The sequence below is a fragment of the Tinamus guttatus genome, unplaced genomic scaffold, assembly GCF_059628265.1.
Source record: "Tinamus guttatus ecotype Peru unplaced genomic scaffold, ASM5962826v1 Tinamus_guttatus_pri_ptg000566l, whole genome shotgun sequence".
NCBI classification, from domain to species: Eukaryota; Metazoa; Chordata; class Aves; order Tinamiformes; family Tinamidae; genus Tinamus; species Tinamus guttatus.
The window spans coordinates 440,047-457,918 of NW_028289100.1; the positions used below are offsets into that span (position 1 = coordinate 440,047).

Genomic DNA, 17,872 nt, shown 5'->3' on the forward strand with positions numbered 1-17,872 from the left:
GTTGTCAGAGCTTCTCAGTCCTATTTTCTCTTCTCAGGCTGGTTCTGTGTCTCAGCTGCTTGGACCTCACAACCTTTTGATCTGGATAACTACACCAATGCTAACTGCCTCTGTCCAGCCACTGCCACTGGAGGGAAGTGCCTAGCTGGTTTCTATTGTCCCAGAGGAAGCCCAGAGCCTCTTCCCTGCCCTCCTGGGCTTTACTGCAATGCGTCAGGTTAGTACCTGCCTTTGGAGAGCAGGAAAGGTAGGAGTGATCTTTTTCAAGGAGAGTCGAAACAAAGGAATTTGAGGGACAAATACTTACTGTTCAATAGCATACTGGAAGACCTTAATTTAAGTGTTTCCCTGCACAAGCTGGGAAGAGAGCTCAGGTGATACCTTGTGATGTTAGCCCAGGGAAAATTCGCAAGTGGTCGATTTTCCTGCTTTTCTCCCGCTGTCTTGATGCTTTAGGTGCTATTAAACCTCTCTGTTCTCCAGGTCTGTCTGTCCCCAGTGGGCAGTGCACTGCTGGGTTTTACTGCAGAGGTGCTGCAGCCCTCCCTCAACCAACTGATGGTGCAACTGGGAATATCTGTCCGGTGGGGACATACTGCCGTGAGTATTCAATGTCAACCAGAAGCAAAAACTAGTAGTCATATAATACCTGAAATACTGTTGGGTGATTTTGGCAGTGTGACAGCCGGCTCACTAGAGTCTGGCCAGGGTGTCTGGATTCCCAGATTCTTCCTTCAGTTTTTCTCTTGGCCTGTTCAATGACAGTAGTAAGTGATTTTTTTTTTTTCATCTCAGTTGTCTGCCCAAGTTGTCTGTCTTGAAAATGTAATTAGTTTCATTTCTCTTTTGTTTTGCAAAATGGGTTTGTTAATGTGGGTCCTCCCCAGTACAGCACTGCATGATCTGTGAATGAAAAATAAGACCTCACTGATGCTGTTTCCATGCCACACTCTGCTTAATCTGACTCTTCAGTGCAGCAATCTCTAGGAAATTCATTTCTGTCTTGCTTCTATTCTCACAGCTGCAGGATCAGCAGTACCCGAGCCCTGCCCGGCTGGCACCTTTTCTAGCGTGCCAGGGCAGAGGATGCTTTCCGAGTGCCAGCCTTGCCCCTCTGGCTTTTTCTGCAAGACACCTGGTCTCAGTGCCCCCACTGGAGAGTGCCAGGAAGGTAAGCTGTGACTAAACTGCCTGCAAGGCTGTGGGGACACCCTCAAAGTAATACACGTGTCAGGGACAAGGTGAAAATAAATACCTGGCTGTGAATCACTGCTGTGAAGTGGAAAAGCCAAAGAGGCATCCATTTACCTGTTGGGAGTTTTGGCAGGATCGGAGAGCTACTGAGGACTGTATAGGCAACCAGAAAACCAGACTGTATAGGCAACCAGTTCCATTTTTCACAATATCCAGGATTTATTCTGTGTGCCCTTCCTATAGGAGATGCCCATTCCTGTGTCTTCCTGGGGTTGAAAGCCTTAAGACTTAGTGCCACCTTGGTAGTTTGTTTCCTTTGTGGGAGATCTGTGTGAAGAGACTGTGTGGAAACGGAAATGCTAAAACCTGTGTAAATCTGAAAAAAAATAAATCGCAGGTGAAAAGTCTGATTTTCAAGTGTCGTTCTGGAAAGAATCAGAGCTAATCCAAAACAAATTTGTGTGCCTAGAGATTGTTCTTGATTCCTAATTCCAGAAGATATTTGTGTGCTTGAGGCTGTCTGTTAGGAATCTTCTTTGTTAATGAGAAGCAGCTCAGTAGCTAGAATCTCAATGACTAATTTAGCTTTCTTTCCTCTCTCTTCACTGCAGGCTATTACTGTGACAGCCAGCAAGAACCAGTCGTTGATTTTACCCTTTACCCCTGCCCACAAGGTTTTTACTGCCCACCGGGGACCCACCACAGCACTCAGCACAGCTGCCCTGCAGGAACCTTTGGGCCAAGGCAGAAACTGAAAACTATCGAGGAATGTCAAAGATGCCCACCAGGAAAATATTGTGAATTCTCTGGACTTGCTGCTCCAACAGGTATATTTCTGTTTTTCTGAGAATTATTTGCTACTGCTAGAGAGTCATATTATTGACTGTTAGCTAGTGTCAAGAATTGAAGTTAGGACTTCTGAGTTCTCATCTCAGGTAGGGTTAACTGACTCATTTTACTTGTCAATAACTTCTGAGGAGGAACAAAAGTTCCTTCTTCTAAACAGAAATAGTTGTATAGGTGGGAGTGAAACTGCAGAAACATTTAATCTAGTAAGGCATGTCTCTGAAAACCTTTCAGATGGGGAGTTTTCCAGTGTCACATCTGTTCGGCATCCTTTTTAGAATTAGTTCCTTGTTTCAGCCTAGTTCTTGAGTTCTATTCCCTCCACATAATAGATGCACATGTGACTAGGCTCAGCAGAGAGAGTAAATTACCCATCACAGACTGATCTCCCTCTGGTTTGTTCAGGGTTGTTTTTTTCAGTTAGTACTGATGATTTTGCATTGCTTATTGTCCTGTAGATAAAGACCCAAATTCAGCAAAGTGTTTTAAAATATATTTATTGTTTAGCAAAGCATTTGAGCAACTTAGGACTTCTCTGAAGGATGTGTTAAATATGTGCCTCAAGCAAAGCAGGTGCTTAAGAACTTGCCCGATACAGAGGCAGTGCTGACTCTGAGCCAACCAAGGCACTTTCCTCTCTAGGAACTGTTGTTTTGGCATCTGCCACCCACACTCCATTCCTTATGGTGAAAAGCAACTCTTCCACTGAAATATTGATGACCATTATGTTGTTGATCTGTAGACTGGCAGAGGCTCTGCATAGGATAGCAAGTGATTGTATTTCAGTCTGTGTTCTGAAGTTTGCATTTATGTGCCTATTATTTTATTATGGTTGTATATTTACTATATTTGACCTTGTTTTCTAGGAGACTGTGCCGGGGGATTCTGGTGCAAAAGGGGTGCCCAAGTAAGAAACCCCCAAGATGGAGAATCAGGACTGCCTTGTCCTCCTGGTTATTACTGTCCTGAAGGTACTGTGTTTTGTTAAGCATGATTTTATTTTAATTCATGTCAAGTATGAGATGAGATTTCCTCACTCTGCTGCAATTGATACTGCCAGGTGCCCCACTTCCCCTACAGTGCCCTCCTGGCACTTGGTCTGACAGTGAAGGTGGTAGGAATTTGCAGGAGTGCCAGCCTTGCCCTGGGGGGCATTACTGCAGCAGCTCTGGACTCACTGCCCCCTCGGGACACTGCAGCCCAGGGTGAGTAGAAGAGTGAATGAAATGCTGTACTATGTAGAGAGAAGTGTTTGACAACAGGCAGAACCTTTATTTATCTTGAAATAAGAATAATATGTTCCTGTGCTCACTGCTGCAGGTATTACTGCGTCACTGGGGCCCACACCCCAACACCCACTGATGGCCTTTCAGGAGCTCCATGTCCCATTGGGCACTTTTGCCCTCTTGGATCCAGGAGTCCAGTTCCATGCCCCCCTGGCTCCTACATGCCACAGGCCCGTGGAGAGGAGTGCCTTGCTTGCCCCGAGGGTGAATTCTGTGTCCCTGGTGAGGAGCCTCAGCCGTGTCCTCAGGGTGAGTTGAGGATCAGAAACAATTTAGTGCCTGGCTCATTTTAGATTTTCCAAAGAATTTCCTGAAACCTCAGCATGTGAGAGACCATCATGGCCTGTAAGTTCAGCAGCAGCTCATTCCTCTGTGAACTCCTTCAGAGTCATACTCAGTGTGGGCAGCTCAGGCCAGTGACTGTCTATAAAGCTTCGTGCATCCAGTCACCCAGATACTGGTTGGTAATTCTTTGTCTCTGAAGCTTTTATCCCATCATTAATGTTTAAAACATGAATTTGTTCTTTCAGGTTTCTACTGTCCTAGAGGAACAGGTTTAGACTGGCAGCCCTGCCCACCAGGTACTTATAGCCCCGAGCAAGGACAGGGAAGCAGAACCAGCTGCAGAGCCTGTGATGGAGGGAAGTTCTGCCAGTATTCCAATGCAACCGCTGTGAGCGGAGAGTGCTGGGAAGGGTACTACTGTGCTCAAGGATCGTACGAGCCTAACCCAGACACCGTGATACAAGGTGCCACTTCTCTTTTGCTAATGCACTGGTGCCTTGGTGATAGCACCCGCATCTGTAAGGAGCTGTTTCTGCGAACAGTCTGTAGAGAAATCCCTCATGGCATGAATAAATCATAGCTATTAACAACCCAGTGCAAGCAAAGAATGCTTTCACTTTTTCATACTGCTTTTGATTAACTGTGATCCTCTCTTTTAGGCCAAGCTGGTCCCTGTCCTGCAGGCCATTACTGTCCCCGAGGCACTTCTGTCCCCACACCCTGTCCTGTGGGAACTTTCAGCACAAGGAGCAAGTTGAGCTCAGAGGTGAGAGGAACTTGTGCAGTTTTGTGCAACATCTTTCTTGCCACTTAGGTACAGAGCAGTTTAGTGGGGTGGTATTGTCACTGTCCTGAAATGAAAGAAATGATTGAGTCCAAAAAGGCAGGGTGGATAAGAGGCAACTCACTCAATTATGGATGTCCAGCAGTTTGTGTAAATCTAAGGAAGCTGCTTAGATTCTTGACAGCTTCAGAGAGCAGTTCATCTTGTTCTTGAACAGAATCACCCATTACAGATGCCTCTGCATTTACTGTGGAGGTTGCTCAGAATACTTAGCTTCAACTTAAGGCATTTAAATTCAGGATATCTTAAGTTAGGTGAGAGAAATCTAAGTGTCTGGTCATGACGATGATCGGCAAAGGTACCACTGGCCTGTCAATGGTGGAGCAAGTCCTGAAGTCAACCTTGGTTTGTTATCTCCTTGATTTATCATAGACTGAGTGCTCCCCGTGTCTTCCTGGCCATTACTGTGATGCTGCTGGCCTTCCAGCCCCTACCGGACAATGCGAAGAGGGATTCTACTGCACACTGGGATCATTTCTTCCCAAAATCCCAGTTGCAGACAAGACTGGAGGCCCCTGTCCCACAGGTAGGCTATTACAGACACTTACCAAACCTCATCATTTGCTGAATGATGTTTAAAACTCCCAGCAGACTTCAGGCAGCTCTAAGACATTTTGGCTTTTGAAATTTGTTAGTGCCTTGGGGAGCTGCAGCGTGGTCTATTTTAGGATGCGTGGAAGTGTCAAAAAAAATTGTCATCCTGCCCTGACCCCTGGAAATACTGCTCGTTCTGATCTGTTCTTTCTCTTTCAGGGTATTTCTGTCCCAAGGGCGTAGCTATTCCGGTGCCTTGTCCAGCAGGGTCATACAACCCGTCACAAAGGCAGGCCAGCTGTCTCCCCTGTGCTCAAGGGTAAGCCTGAGACCGTGGGCTTCGTGTTGTGTGCGTTCAGGACTGCTGGAAGTGCTGGTTCTGGTTGCAGCAGCTGCGTAGCCCTAGTGAAGGGGAAAGGGGTCTTGTGTGTCACCTGGCGCTTAGTCTGGCTTTCCCTTAGGGGGTTCATCTCCAATTACTAGCCAGAGTTGGCCTTCATTAACTTCTGCGAGTTGATGAGTCACAGTGTGGATATGTTATGACACAAGTTGAGGAAAATTATGTCTCTGTGGCTTTTGCAATTACGCCATCAGTTTGGCATATGAGGAAACAGCTAAGAGAATGTACTAATACACATAGGTAAATATATTTTGTGGTCAATAGAGAACAGTGCAGTAGCCCCCTTAAACTAGCCATTCCTACCATTGAGTCATCGTTGTTCAAGTATTCATGGACAGAACATTGCTAGGAAATTTCAGATTGCTTTTATCCCTAATTTATTCTCTCTATGGACTAGGTTCTTCTGCCCAGAAAATTCCTCTTCTTTTTTGGAGAATGAATGTTCAGCTGGCCACTACTGTCCTACTGGTACTGCTTCTCCAACTCAGTTTCCATGTCCTAAAGGGACTTACAATCCACAGACCAGAAGCAGCCTGATGTCTCACTGCATCCCTTGTGATCCAGGTAAGCAGCAAATAAATATATCTTAGGGTGATGGCAGGACAACTCATGAAAATGACTTTTGAATGGTTTTGAGCTTCAGTGGTGAAGTTTGCCCTGCTGAGAAGGTAAGAAGAAACTGCTCTAGAGTTCATTAAATCTGTTGTCAGCAGAAACCTGTTGGTTGTTTTTTGTCCTGAATCGTGGCAATGGATATCCTTTTACTCATCACTGTCAATGATTGACTCCTCCATTGACCTTTTGTGGCAGTCTTCTCACTGGTTTTGCTTTTCCTTCCGTTATAGGCATGTATTGCTCAGCACCAGGTCTCTCGCAGCCTTCTGGATTCTGTCATTCAGGTTATCATTGCACCAAGGGAGCCATCAGCCCAGCCCCCTTCAGACACAGGGTGAGTGGTCTGGGGACAAGGACTGAACCTGTTGCAGCATCATAGCTTGTAGTGTTACTGTTCCATGTATCTCGGCTATGTTGCTTCTGCCCATTACTACTGCTCTTCACCTGTCTGATTGCTGAGGAATCCTGTGCGGTCTCCATTCCAGGAGCTTGCCCTGGAGCATCTTGGCTCCCACAGCTTCCAAAGGCTGCCTGTGCCACTGCAGCCAGTGTTGCCAGTGCCCTCTTTGTGCCCGTGGTGGGCTTCAGTTAGTCTCAGTGGCAGCAATGGAGGTTTTAGCCCTTTCTATCACCTCTTAGTAGTAGGTCCCAAATGCTGTTTCCATAACGAATTTTCTCTCCATTTATTTTTCTTGCACAGGTGGAGTCTGCTGTCCTTGGTCTGCCTGGGAATGATATTTGTCCTGCAGGGCATTTCTGCCCCACCGGTACAGGGTATCCCATCCCCTGTCCTCCTGGATCCTTCTCTGCTTCCCTGGGCCTGGAGGCAGAGGAGCAGTGCCAGCCGTGCCCAGCTGGGCGCTACTGCAGCGAGGCAGGACTGGCCAGTCTGGCGCAGACGTCGCCGTGTAACGCTGGGTACGGCGAGACGGCCGCTCGCCTCTTCTTCCTGGGAAAATGCAGCTGCCTGGACCTCTATAGGAGTATAGCAGAGCTGTTCAGGCTCTAAAATACACTTAGCCTCAATATCTCGGGCCTCCTGCCTTGTGTGCAAATACTTACACACAAGATAAACTGCCCAGGCTTTGTTCCCACCCCTTGAGGTCACCTATAGAGTGTCCACTTGCTGCTCTCCATGGACAGTTCAGAATCATTCCTTTTATCCCTGTGTTTGCCTCATTCTTTCTCAGCCTTATACATATATTCCTCTGTTGTTTTCTGCATAGGTTTAGTTTATTATTAATTATTTGATCTGTAATCACACTTGCTGAGAGTGTAACTGGGTATCTTTTTTCTTTTCTGTGTTTTATCTCTTCTCCCACGAGGTGGTGCAAAAGCAAATGACAAGGGAGTATATCAGGCCTGCATGATGCAAACAGACAAGTGCTCTTAGTTATATTTGCCCAGCTCGTGTGTATGCCCAGCAGTAAGAGGCTCCAGAAGTTCATTTTATTTCGTCTGTCAAAGAGAAGCTTAGAGGTGATTCCATTGTAGTGTAAAAAGGCCTTTGTGGGGAAAGATTTCTGATAGCAGATGGCTCTTGAATCTTGTAGGGAAAATCACAGTGAAATTTCAGTGCAGCCAGAAGATGAAGCTAGCCCCAGAATAGAAATAAGGAGTGCATTTGGAATGCATAAGATAATTATCCTCTGAAATAAATTTCCTAGGAATAAGAAGGATTTGTCACATGTTAGTCAAATTTTAGGCCTTCCTAGAAATGGCTTAACTCAGAAGGATGCCGTAACGTGGCCACAGCAGTATTGAGTCAAGTTTTGTAGCCTGAGGTATAACAGATATTGCGTGATGGTAAGTGACTCTTGTCTCCCAAGGTCTGTGAAGCTCTTAGCCCAGCAGGGTACAACTTGTGCTTTAAGCAAACTGTCTTTCAGCATCCCTCCCATGTAGCATCCATTCCTGTAGTCTGCTGTTCACCCAAATAGGTCTTGCTTGCAGGGAAACAAATGCTGACAGGCAACTTGGCTGTTCTTTTCTTTAATGCTGCTCCTTTTGCTTCCAGTCATTTCACCCGTAAGTGTTCTGAATTATTTCTTCTTCAGAAACGACATTCTTTGAATCGTTATGTAGAGCATACAGTGATCATGTCTCTCGTTTTCTTTTTGCTTAGCTTTTATCTACAGAGATACTAGTTTCTGTGTTTCCTCATATTTGCTTACTGTGAGGGTGTTGGGAAAGCGCTAAAGAGAAGAGTCAGTGTGGATTAGGTGGCATTAAAGCAGAGCTATCTAAAACCCTGGGGATAAAGGGAGACTAAGCAAAGACAGCAAGAGTCTGAGCACTTGGGCTCTGTGCTTTGAAGTTTAAAAATATACATATCCTTCATTTTAAAGGGCTTTTTCTTCCAGAATGAGAACACTTTACGGTCAGCTCTGGGTGGGGGATTTTGCTAAAGTTTTCAGGTGGACAGTTGCAGAGAAAAAAGGAAAAAAAAAAAAAGAAAAAAAAAGAAAGAAAGAAAAAAAAAAGGGAAGCAGGTATTTTTTAAATAAAACTAAAATAAACTGCATTGTAAAAGACATGTTTCTTAATGTGCTGATTCCTGTTCTTGATTAGTGCCTCCTGCATCTGTTCCTTTTGAGCAGGGCTGTGAGACCATTGTTTCAGGTCTGAATTCTCTCTCCACAGGTTCGTTTGTCTGGAAGGAAACTCTGCTCCCTGCCCTTCGGACAGAATTCATGGATACAGATGTCCCAGTGGCTTTTACTGTCCTGCTGGCACTGGGCTAGAGTTGCCCTGTGAGCCTGGCACGTACAGCCCGATGCCTGGGGCAGGCACCTGCCTGCCGTGCCCGCCTGGTATGACCTGCAGCAGCGCTGCCACCGTGAAGCCCCTCCGCTGCCCCAGAGGTGAGAAACACGGGTGAGCAAAGCCCCTGGCTCAGGATGGGAGGTCTCATGGGTACCTACCCTCCTCTTTCTGCCTGAGCTACAGCAGTGAATAATTACAGGGAATACAGCATTTGCCATTAGCCTGAGCAAGCTCAGCATTCCCACTTCTTGCTCCTTGCTGTTGCGAGCAGTGTGTGATGCACCTCTTTCACTGTACAGGCTACTATTGCCCTCTCCGGACTGCTGCCCCACTGCCATGCCCCGAGGGCACTCTGAACACCTTGGAGGGGGCACTGTCCCCCACTGCCTGCAAGCTGTGCCCCGTGGGGAGATACTGCAGGGGAGAGGCTAACTGGGAAGCTGATGGTAAGTGTGGTCGATAATGGTCCACCCACAACAGAGGGGTTGGGGATTTCTGGGCTGAAGGAGGAAGGAAGTAGAAATAGCGACCAGAGACGGTGAAGGCCTCCCTGTTGTACCGTCATACTCTGTTGTCTCGTGGCAGGTCTGTGCTCGCCTGGGTACTACTGTGAAGGAGGATCCACTGATGCCATTCCACGCAGGACACCTGGGTTCCCGCTCAGCGGGCCCTGCCCGCTCGGGCACTATTGCCCAGAGGGCACTCATGGCCCCGTAGCCTGCCCAGTAGGCACCTTGAACAATGCCACAGGTGAGTGTCACTTCTCCTGGGGTTTTTTCCTGTGCTTTCCAGTGATGGGGGACTTCATTATTTCTGGTTATTCCGAGAAGATGCCTTTGCTCACTGAAGAGTGTTGGTTTAGTTTTGGAACACTGTTTTCTGGTTTCTTCATCAGGTGGTACCTCCCCAGAGAGCTGTGTGCCGTGCTATCCTGGATCTTTCTGTGCCAGCACTGGTTTGAGTTCTCCAACAGGACCTTGTGCCGAGGGGTTCTACTGCCCAGCAAACTTCAGCTCCTTCAGCCCCACACCGTTCCTCTGCCCTAAGGTACAGCTTAGTGACAGTGGGGCTGTGAAAGAAGTGCTTTTTAGCTCTGACTAGCAGACGTTCAGCTTCCACTGTTGCCTGAATCAGTTATTGATTACATCCACGTGGGATGCTGCCCCAAGCTTTGGTATTGCTGGGATTTGGCTTGCACATGGGCTCTTGAGAGTACCAGCAAGTGTATGCAGTCCTGGTCCTTCTCTGTGTCATTCTAGGGTCACTTCTGTCGTTCGGGTGCAGCCCACCCTGTGCCTTGCCCTGCTGGGGAATACCAACCAACTAGGGGCTCTGCGTCCTGCATTCCGTGTCGAAGAGGATTTTACTGCCAGGAGGCAGTGGCAGGAGACCCCAAGCGCTGCCCACCTCATGCCTACTGTCCTACAGGTATTGCTAAAGTCGGCATGAGTAAATACAGCTCAGTACTGCCCTATTCTTGCGAATTATTTGTTACTCTCAGATGTAGTTCTGAAGTCTTGTCAGGTCACAGTGGTCTTCAGGGGAGTTATTTTCCATCTCCCTTTCAGGCACCCGGGTTCCTCACCTGTGTCCAGAAGGCACCTTCACATTTTCGAACATGACTGGCCTCTGGAGTGAGAGGGAATGCTTGACTTGCTTACCTGGCCACTACTGCAGGTAATGGTTCAGTTCAGTCTGGCATTTTTTCCTGTGTTTTAAGCAGGTTGGCATCCTTGCTTTTGTGTTGATGAGTAGATGCTAAGTTCTTCCCAGATTCTTTATCACATCTCTGCCATGCAGAAAGTAGATTAAGCTCAGGCACAGCTTTTGGAGGCAGAGATGATGATCTGTAAATTCAGAAAAGCATTTTGAAGCAGTTGGATGTCATTCTTGTGATACAAATAGCTGAAGCGGGCAGCAGGTAGCATTTCTGAAAGCATGGAAGCAACCCAGAAGCTCAAGTCCAATGGAAAGTCCTACACAGTTTTTTCTGAAGTAGTTTGCCTATGTTCACGAATTTGTAAGTGGAAAACATGGGTCTGTTTTTTCTCTGTAAGAAATTCTTGTTTCTTGGCATTTACTTTGGGGGTCGTTTTGTTAACACCAACGCTACCTGTGCAGCAGACGACGTTCTCAGCAGTTCTTACATCTGCTGCTCCCGTTGTGTGTGCTGCAGGCGCGGGCGGCTGGAGGGAACGTGTGCTGCCGGCTACTTCTGCCTTGCTGGGAGCTCTCAGGCTACTCCACAGGGCCACGTTTTTTCCTGGCGCTTCTTGTCCGAGTGCCGCTGGGGGAAGCTGTGTGCTGGGCTGTGCCCCGCAGGTCAGTGGGAATCTCAGCAATTTGTAACGCGTAGAAGAGTGAGTAGCTTTTAGACCAGCTGGAGATTTCAAAAAGTGAGCATCTGTTATCTTGCATTATTTGTTGTGACCCTGCTTTGAAGAAGCTGATGCTGTTCAGCGGCTTTTTCTGTTTTTATATCTGCTGAAAAAAGAGATGTAGCTGGTCAAAAATGCCTTGAATTTGCAGTGCTAGTCCAGAAAAGTCTTTTCTGGCTCTGTATGTGCACAGCATCCCAACAACTCTGTAGATGTTCATCTTACTACAAAAAGTAGTTGCTGAGATATTTGCCATCAGAGGGCTTTTGAGTTTTATTTTCTCTCTCTCCCTCCATCTGTTTCTGTAGGTTTCTACTGCCAAGAAGGTTCTGAGGTGCCTATACCATGTCCTGCCAATACCCTTAGAAGCATCCCAGGAGCAAAGCAGAGAGAGGACTGCCTGCCCTGTCCACCAGGCCGCTGGTGCAAAGCAGGTTGGATTGTGTGGGATTTTGTGATTCTAAAAAAAGGTGGGGAGGGGATATGACTGCTGCTTTCCAGCAGTATAGTGCATGACCCTGTTTTCTGTTTGTTAGGGGAGTCAGAGGCCTATCCATGTCCCTCAGGACACTATTGCTTTGGAGGCAATGGTACTGAGGACAGCCCAGCGCCGCAGAAGTGCCCTCCACACACTTACCGCGAGGACCCAGGAGCTCAGAGCGTGGCAGATTGCCAGCCATGCCCTCCAGGCTATCAGTGCCCCTTTGCAGGTAAGTGGTGGGTGACAACCAACTCTTGCCACCACTAGACTTCAGTACAGATCTCCCCAAGATGAAATGTCAGATTGTGAGGTGAGGAAAGGGAGAGGTGTTTCACATCCACAGAGAGCCCTTCTGTATAAACCGTTCTTGGTCTGCTCTTCCAGCCTCCCTTTCATCATTTTTTTCTCTTTCCGACAGGCCTGACCAATTTTGAAGATCATCCCTGCCCCTTGGGATACTGGTGCCCTGGTAAAGGGGATGCTTTCCTTTGCCCACCTGGCACCTCCAGGATCCAGCCTGGGGCAGCATCATTGGAAGACTGTGATCCCTGCTCGCCGGGATATTATTGCCCAGATCCAGCACAGACAGGGCTGCCAAACACCCAGGGAGTGCCTTGTAAGGCTGGCTATGAGTGCCCACCAGGTAACATGACCGCGCTCATTTGTTTTCCTTGTTTCCAGCCATTTCTGAATCTGGATGGCTGTACAGTACAGAGCAGGCTCAGCCACAGCACTCAGGCAATGACTATAGTCCCGTTCTTGCGGGGGCCCTGCTAAGCAATGGTCATTGCTGGAGTGATTTCAGGAGTGGATTTAGCTCTTTGAAGCTTTTACCTGGCTTTTAAATTCCCATTTTCCTACCCTGCCTTCATGTTGTAATTCAACTGAGATTCCTAAACAAAGTTGTCTGGGCCTAGGAAGGAGCAGGATTTTTTTTTATCATCCAGGCATGAGTATTCAGGTGTCAGCATTTCATGCTGAATAACAAATTGCTTCCTGGTGGCTCTGGGGCTTTTTGTGGACAATAAGAAAAAAGGAATGCCTATGGACAATAGCACATATTTAAAGGAAAAAAAAAAAGACCCTTTGTACACTGTCTGCCAAACCCATGCTCTTCTGTTCTGGGAATATCACCTAATCAATCCCTGCTTCTGCTTTTTCCCCCAGGTTCAGTGAGTCCAGTCCCGTGCAGGCCTGGCTCATACTGTGCTGTTGGCACAGCTGTGCCTTCGACGTGCCCTGGTGGGTATTACTGTCCAGAAGGATCATCAACCTACAATAGCCCTGAGCAGCTGTGAGTAGCTGGCATGCTTTTCGTGGACAGTTTTAAGTTTCTGAAAACTGAAATTTGTGCATTCTCTCTGCAATAAAACCTGAGTTTCTGCTTCAAACTTGGCTTAGTACACAAGTTTAGCTTCTCAGGTTGGATCCTGTGGTGTATCACCAGAGCTTATTTTGCAGGGTAAGCCCCCATGTAGCACACTGTAGCTGTTTTTCCATCTCACTGGCAGATAAATAAAAATAAACCTGACCAAAGTTTCTTCACAGCCTGGCAGAGGCAAGTTTGCACAGAGTTTTCTCTCCTCTCTCTGCCTTGTTTTTCCTTCCAGGTGTGTGTTTCCCTACTACTGTCCCCCAGGCAGTGCCCATCCACTGGTCTGTGAAGGAGGATACATGGCGCTCAGTTTGCCTGGTCCAAGGGATTCCTTTGAGAAATTTTGCAGGATCTGTGACGCAGGCACCTATCGCAATGACTCTCTCCTCGCAGCCCCATGTCAGCCCTGTCCAGCAGGCTTCATCTGCCCGCAGGGTAAGTTGGGCTGTTCGTGGAGGAGTGGACAAGAAATAATAGCTTAAATTGCAACCAAAAAGATGTAGGATAGGGGCAAAGCTCTTTAGCTCCTAGAGTAACAAATCCTTGCGACGTATACAAATTTTATTTGTATACACATGTGAGTATGTGTACAGGTACTTGTATAGGCACATGTGTAACTGGAAATAAGAAGTGGGGTCTGCCTATCTCTAACGCTTGCCTTGGTCCTTGAGCAGTGTCACTTTTTCCAGGCAGTGAGAGCTACCAGCGGCAGCCGTGTCCCCGAGGCTACTACTGCCCTGCCCTGGTGCCTGCCCCGCTGGCCTGTCCCCCCGGGACCCACGGGAGCAGCAGCTTTGCGAAGCGTGTCGAGGAGTGCCAGGCCTGTCCTGCGGGCTCCTTCAATCACCTTCCCGCTCAGCCTGCCTGTTTCCCCTGTGGCAGCTCTTCTTCCTCTCCACCCGGTGAGTCACTGGTTTTGAGGGAAACTTTCATCTCTTCGGCACCTAGAAATGCAATTCCCCCACACTGCTTCCCGGTAAACCGCAAGCTCTGGGATGCTGTGGATGCTCCTGGTGGCTTGCGTGCTGCCTGCACCTAGCTGTGCTTCCTCTGTACCACGGAGGAGGAGGACGCAGTTTCCAAAGCAGTCTTTTGTTCTTCTGTGCTGTGTTAGCCAAGGGGGTTTGGTCTTATTTCCTCCTAACAAAGAAGGAAGAGATGAGCAGCACTATTTGTTCTTGCTCCAGCATTGCTTTGGAAGCGGTACTTCTGCTTTCGCTAGGAGTACTTTTACCCTGAAGTACAGAGCTTGCAGTAAGCATATTCAAGATTTTTGCCCTAAATTGGGTGCTATAACCATGTCCAGCTGGGGCCGTGATAAACTAGGGAACGTCTTGTAGGAGGACATTTAAATGCAGTAGAATATTCCTTTCTGCCTTGTGCAGTACTGTACTCGGATGTCAAATCAAGTGGATTAAGGAGAGTTGGGGCATAGAGTCACTGCAAAGAGGAGTTTGGCAGCCTTGATTTGACTGGGTTCTGTCTTATACAGTGACTAAGTATACAAATGTCTCAAATCCCTAGCTGGATCTTTCTGTTTTTCTTGTGAAATGGACACTTCAGGAAATGTCAAATGGTTGTGTTGACAGAGCAAAATGCAGGCTGGTTCTAGCTGGTACTCCTGCTGTACCAGCCCTGCAGTGCAGGTGGGTCACTGAAGTGAGCAGTGGGATTTACGCAGAGATTATTCAACACGAAAACAGCTCCTTTTCTGTGAGCACAGTTTCTGCAAACTATATTCCCTATCCTGATTTCCTCTCTAAATCCAAGCTCTTCTCTAAGGTGCTGCCAGCTGTACCTGCCACGGGCTGAACCGGGCATTCCAGCAGTCAGATTCCTCTTGTATCTGCCGAGCAGGTTATGTTTACTATGATGAGAGGGGCAAGAAAAACCCTGACAGCAACAGTGATCAGGACTGCCAGCTTCAGGTAAGACTCAGCCTCAGAACAAAGCTTTGCGTGACAGGAGGAGAGGAAGAGTTGTTCACTGCTTTAGGCTCTGTCTCGGAGTGTGTGGGTGAGTGCAGTCTGAGCTCAGTGCACGGGGCTGCTGCACACTTCAGTCCTTGAGCTGCTTTGCCTCAGATCTTCCTGAGATAATGGCTTTTCTCTGTTTTACCAGAATCTTTTGAGACTAAATTCACTTGGGGCTGGAGACAAAGATGCTGGCCTTACTAGGGTGGCAGCTAAGTGTCTCAGAGAGATGGCAGATGCAGGAATTTAAGCCTCGACATTGTCATTATGGCGTTTTAATTAGAGCTCTGTTGAGGGAAATCTGGGGAGAAGTGAAATTGTTGTAATGATTCCAAGTGTTTTAATAGCCACCTTGCATTGTCTTTATGTTGGATGTCAGCAGCGGAAGGGGGAGCGGATTGTAGGGAATTCCAGGCATTTCTGTTGAGATGCTGGAGCTTCTCTGCTTGCACACACGTGGGTGAATGCTGTCGTTGCAGGTGGATGAGCTCTGTGCTCCTGGAGAGGTCCGCCTCGCGTCCACGCGGCAGTGCGTTTCTCCCGAGCGATACAACTGCTCTGCTGCTTGTGGACCTGCAGGCGGAGAGATTAATGCAGAGCTGGGCATGTAAGACTCAGTCCAACCTCTGGTTAAGAAACATTTCATAATTAGGTCTGACTGGCTGAGTTACTGACCCCATGAGGTTGTGCCAGCACAGGGCTGGGCCGGAGGGAGGTAGTTCTGAGAAACTTCCCCTTGCTGGAGTTCCTCTGAGGACACTGGCCTATTACAGAGGCCTGTTATGGAGAACTGAGTACCACATTTTGGCCTATTCTATGGTCCTTGTGCTGACCAGGAAGCGTGGAACACCAGAGAGAATGCTAGGTGAGATGGTCTGTGAGTTTGGTCTCTCTCTATGAATGTGGAGCAGACCAACTCACTGTAGATTATAAGGCGCTGGGGCTAACCTGACCATTGGGGTGTTGTAGCTGTTTGCTCAGGGATCACAGGTGATCCAGACCCTCTTTCTTCCCTTATTAAAGATGTCACTGCAAGCATTATGTGTCTGCAGAGGAGCTCTGTGACCAAGCGTGTTTGCTGAGAGCCCTGCAGATCTCCTTGAGATTTGGCATCAATAGAGAGCTGCTTCTGAGGATGGGTGAAAGAGAAGAGAGGGTAAGTAGGGGAATTGGGGATTGCTCTGTGGGTATGAGTCTGGAGAGAGCTCTTGCAGGTTTCAGTGAGATGAGGGAACTGCATGGGTCTGCAGTTACGAAAGTTTTGAGCGAAGAGGAAGGAGGCAAAGGAGGCTCAGTACCTCTCATACCTGGAGTATGGGTTGGGCAGGAGGCTTGTGCATTACTGAGGAATGATAGTGCATTAATGGTGGGAGAAAACCTCCCTAGACCAGTCTTGCACAGCCTGATTAAGCAAGATTAAGCTAATTAAACAAGAAATAAAGCAGATCATAAACGAAGGTTTGAGTCTAGTGTCACTTGTATCAATCCCGCCCCCCCATGTTTTTAACAGGAATTGACAAACATTCTGGGTCCAGATGAACATGTGCAGAGGAGCCAGCGAGTGCATTTGGTCCTGTTCGGTCCCAGTGGAGTACTAGGTTTCATTGTGTCCAGCAGGGATGTTCTGGATGCCTTTCTCACAGGTAAGGCTCGAGAGGCCTTCAAGGAGTCTCAGCCAGACTAAGCTATTAATTTCCTTACAGCAAGCTGGCTCGGGGAATTTATTGTCAGGCACTACAAACTGTTTACAAAGTAGGGAGGAATTTCATTTTATCTGATGGTAGCCAATGGGGGCCTGCACTTGACTGCTCGTTTAGCTCCCTAGAAACAGGTCAGAGAAAGATAGGGATGATTTTCCCCTTCCAGGGAATTGAGAGAAACTCCTTTTGCAAACAAATCTGCTGGAGAATGCATGTTCAGTACTGCTCTCTCAGCAGCTGCCTTTGGATTTCGTCTGTTCCTGATTTATGGTAGTCTCAGTGAGAGCAGAATTTGACTGTGTAATCTGTCATCGCCCACAGATGCAAAAGAAATGGTTCTGCATTGCTAGGGGTTAGGTGTTTTCCCATGCTGCTAATTTAGCAGAATGCATTCTGTTTTCTTCTCTTGCCCATGGCAGGAGATTTTTCATCAGACGCATTCCTGAAGGAAGGCCGTCGAAGGCAGAAGGCCTCCTCCAAAGACATTCATGCCCTGCCCCTTGTCCCCAACCCTATAGTGTGTTTGGAAACAGGAGACACCATCCTTTTCCGCCTTAGCATCAACCCCCACGGTAAGTGGTGGTGTTTGGGGCAGCGTGCTCTTTGCAGAGACCTGTGTACCAGACCTGTGAGAGCTGTGATTCCACATTTGGTAGTACTGCATGCGTGAGCACATTCTTTCGCTTCCTTGTCTCTCTTGCCTTCAGGCAATTTCTGATCTTTAGTCCAGGCTCTGCCAGTGACTCATCTGGTATTTTTATTTTTGACTGGATTTCTGTAGAATGGAGATAAAATGCTTCCTGTATATAGATGAGCATAAGCCTTTGGGCAGTAGCGCACACCTCAAATGACTTGACAGCGCATCTCCCCATAAAGCAAATAGAGCCACATAGCACTTAGGAAAGCTGACCTGGTCTGGTGAACTGGAGCAGCTCCTAGTTGCTGACACCGCGCTGACCTCTTCCCAGATCGTGCAGCCAGCCATTACCCTGTTTATCAGAAGCTGCATCTTTATAACAGCAATCCTGGCTGGGATTTTGGGCCCTTCCGACGACTAGACCACCTCATCCAAGAGACTGGCCTCAACATCTCCTGGTAACATCTGATGTGACTAAGAGTGCATGTGCTAGGGGCAGGACTTGAGTGTGGGTCTTCTGGGGGTCCTTGGCATGTAAAAATGCAAAACAAAGTTTGG

General features: G+C 47.7%; 1 protein-coding gene across 1 annotated transcript in view; it reads left to right on the top strand.

Moving 5' to 3' along the window:
• LOC104575254 (uncharacterized) overlaps positions 1–17,872 on the top strand; it is a 35,385-nt gene that overhangs the window by 12,953 nt on the left and 4,560 nt on the right. The window contains exons 23-55 of the mRNA XM_088534566.1: positions 38–217; positions 484–600; positions 1,022–1,171; positions 1,806–2,021; positions 2,907–3,011; positions 3,101–3,245; positions 3,361–3,575; positions 3,857–3,907; positions 4,271–4,377; positions 4,828–4,981; positions 5,209–5,308; positions 5,787–5,953; positions 6,235–6,338; positions 6,705–6,922; positions 8,648–8,868; positions 9,070–9,216; positions 9,356–9,520; positions 9,666–9,817; positions 10,030–10,198; positions 10,339–10,447; positions 10,947–11,092; positions 11,457–11,582; positions 11,685–11,858; positions 12,048–12,272; positions 12,797–12,923; positions 13,240–13,439; positions 13,694–13,906; positions 14,787–14,932; positions 15,457–15,584; positions 16,001–16,133; positions 16,488–16,620; positions 17,097–17,249; positions 17,646–17,772. Of these exons, the coding sequence (XP_088390692.1) occupies positions 38–217; positions 484–600; positions 1,022–1,171; positions 1,806–2,021; positions 2,907–3,011; positions 3,101–3,245; positions 3,361–3,575; positions 3,857–3,907; positions 4,271–4,377; positions 4,828–4,981; positions 5,209–5,308; positions 5,787–5,953; positions 6,235–6,338; positions 6,705–6,922; positions 8,648–8,868; positions 9,070–9,216; positions 9,356–9,520; positions 9,666–9,817; positions 10,030–10,198; positions 10,339–10,447; positions 10,947–11,092; positions 11,457–11,582; positions 11,685–11,858; positions 12,048–12,272; positions 12,797–12,923; positions 13,240–13,439; positions 13,694–13,906; positions 14,787–14,932; positions 15,457–15,584; positions 16,001–16,133; positions 16,488–16,620; positions 17,097–17,249; positions 17,646–17,772 (5,023 nt within the window). The remainder of the gene's footprint in view (positions 1–37; positions 218–483; positions 601–1,021; positions 1,172–1,805; positions 2,022–2,906; positions 3,012–3,100; positions 3,246–3,360; positions 3,576–3,856; positions 3,908–4,270; positions 4,378–4,827; positions 4,982–5,208; positions 5,309–5,786; positions 5,954–6,234; positions 6,339–6,704; positions 6,923–8,647; positions 8,869–9,069; positions 9,217–9,355; positions 9,521–9,665; positions 9,818–10,029; positions 10,199–10,338; positions 10,448–10,946; positions 11,093–11,456; positions 11,583–11,684; positions 11,859–12,047; positions 12,273–12,796; positions 12,924–13,239; positions 13,440–13,693; positions 13,907–14,786; positions 14,933–15,456; positions 15,585–16,000; positions 16,134–16,487; positions 16,621–17,096; positions 17,250–17,645; positions 17,773–17,872) is intronic.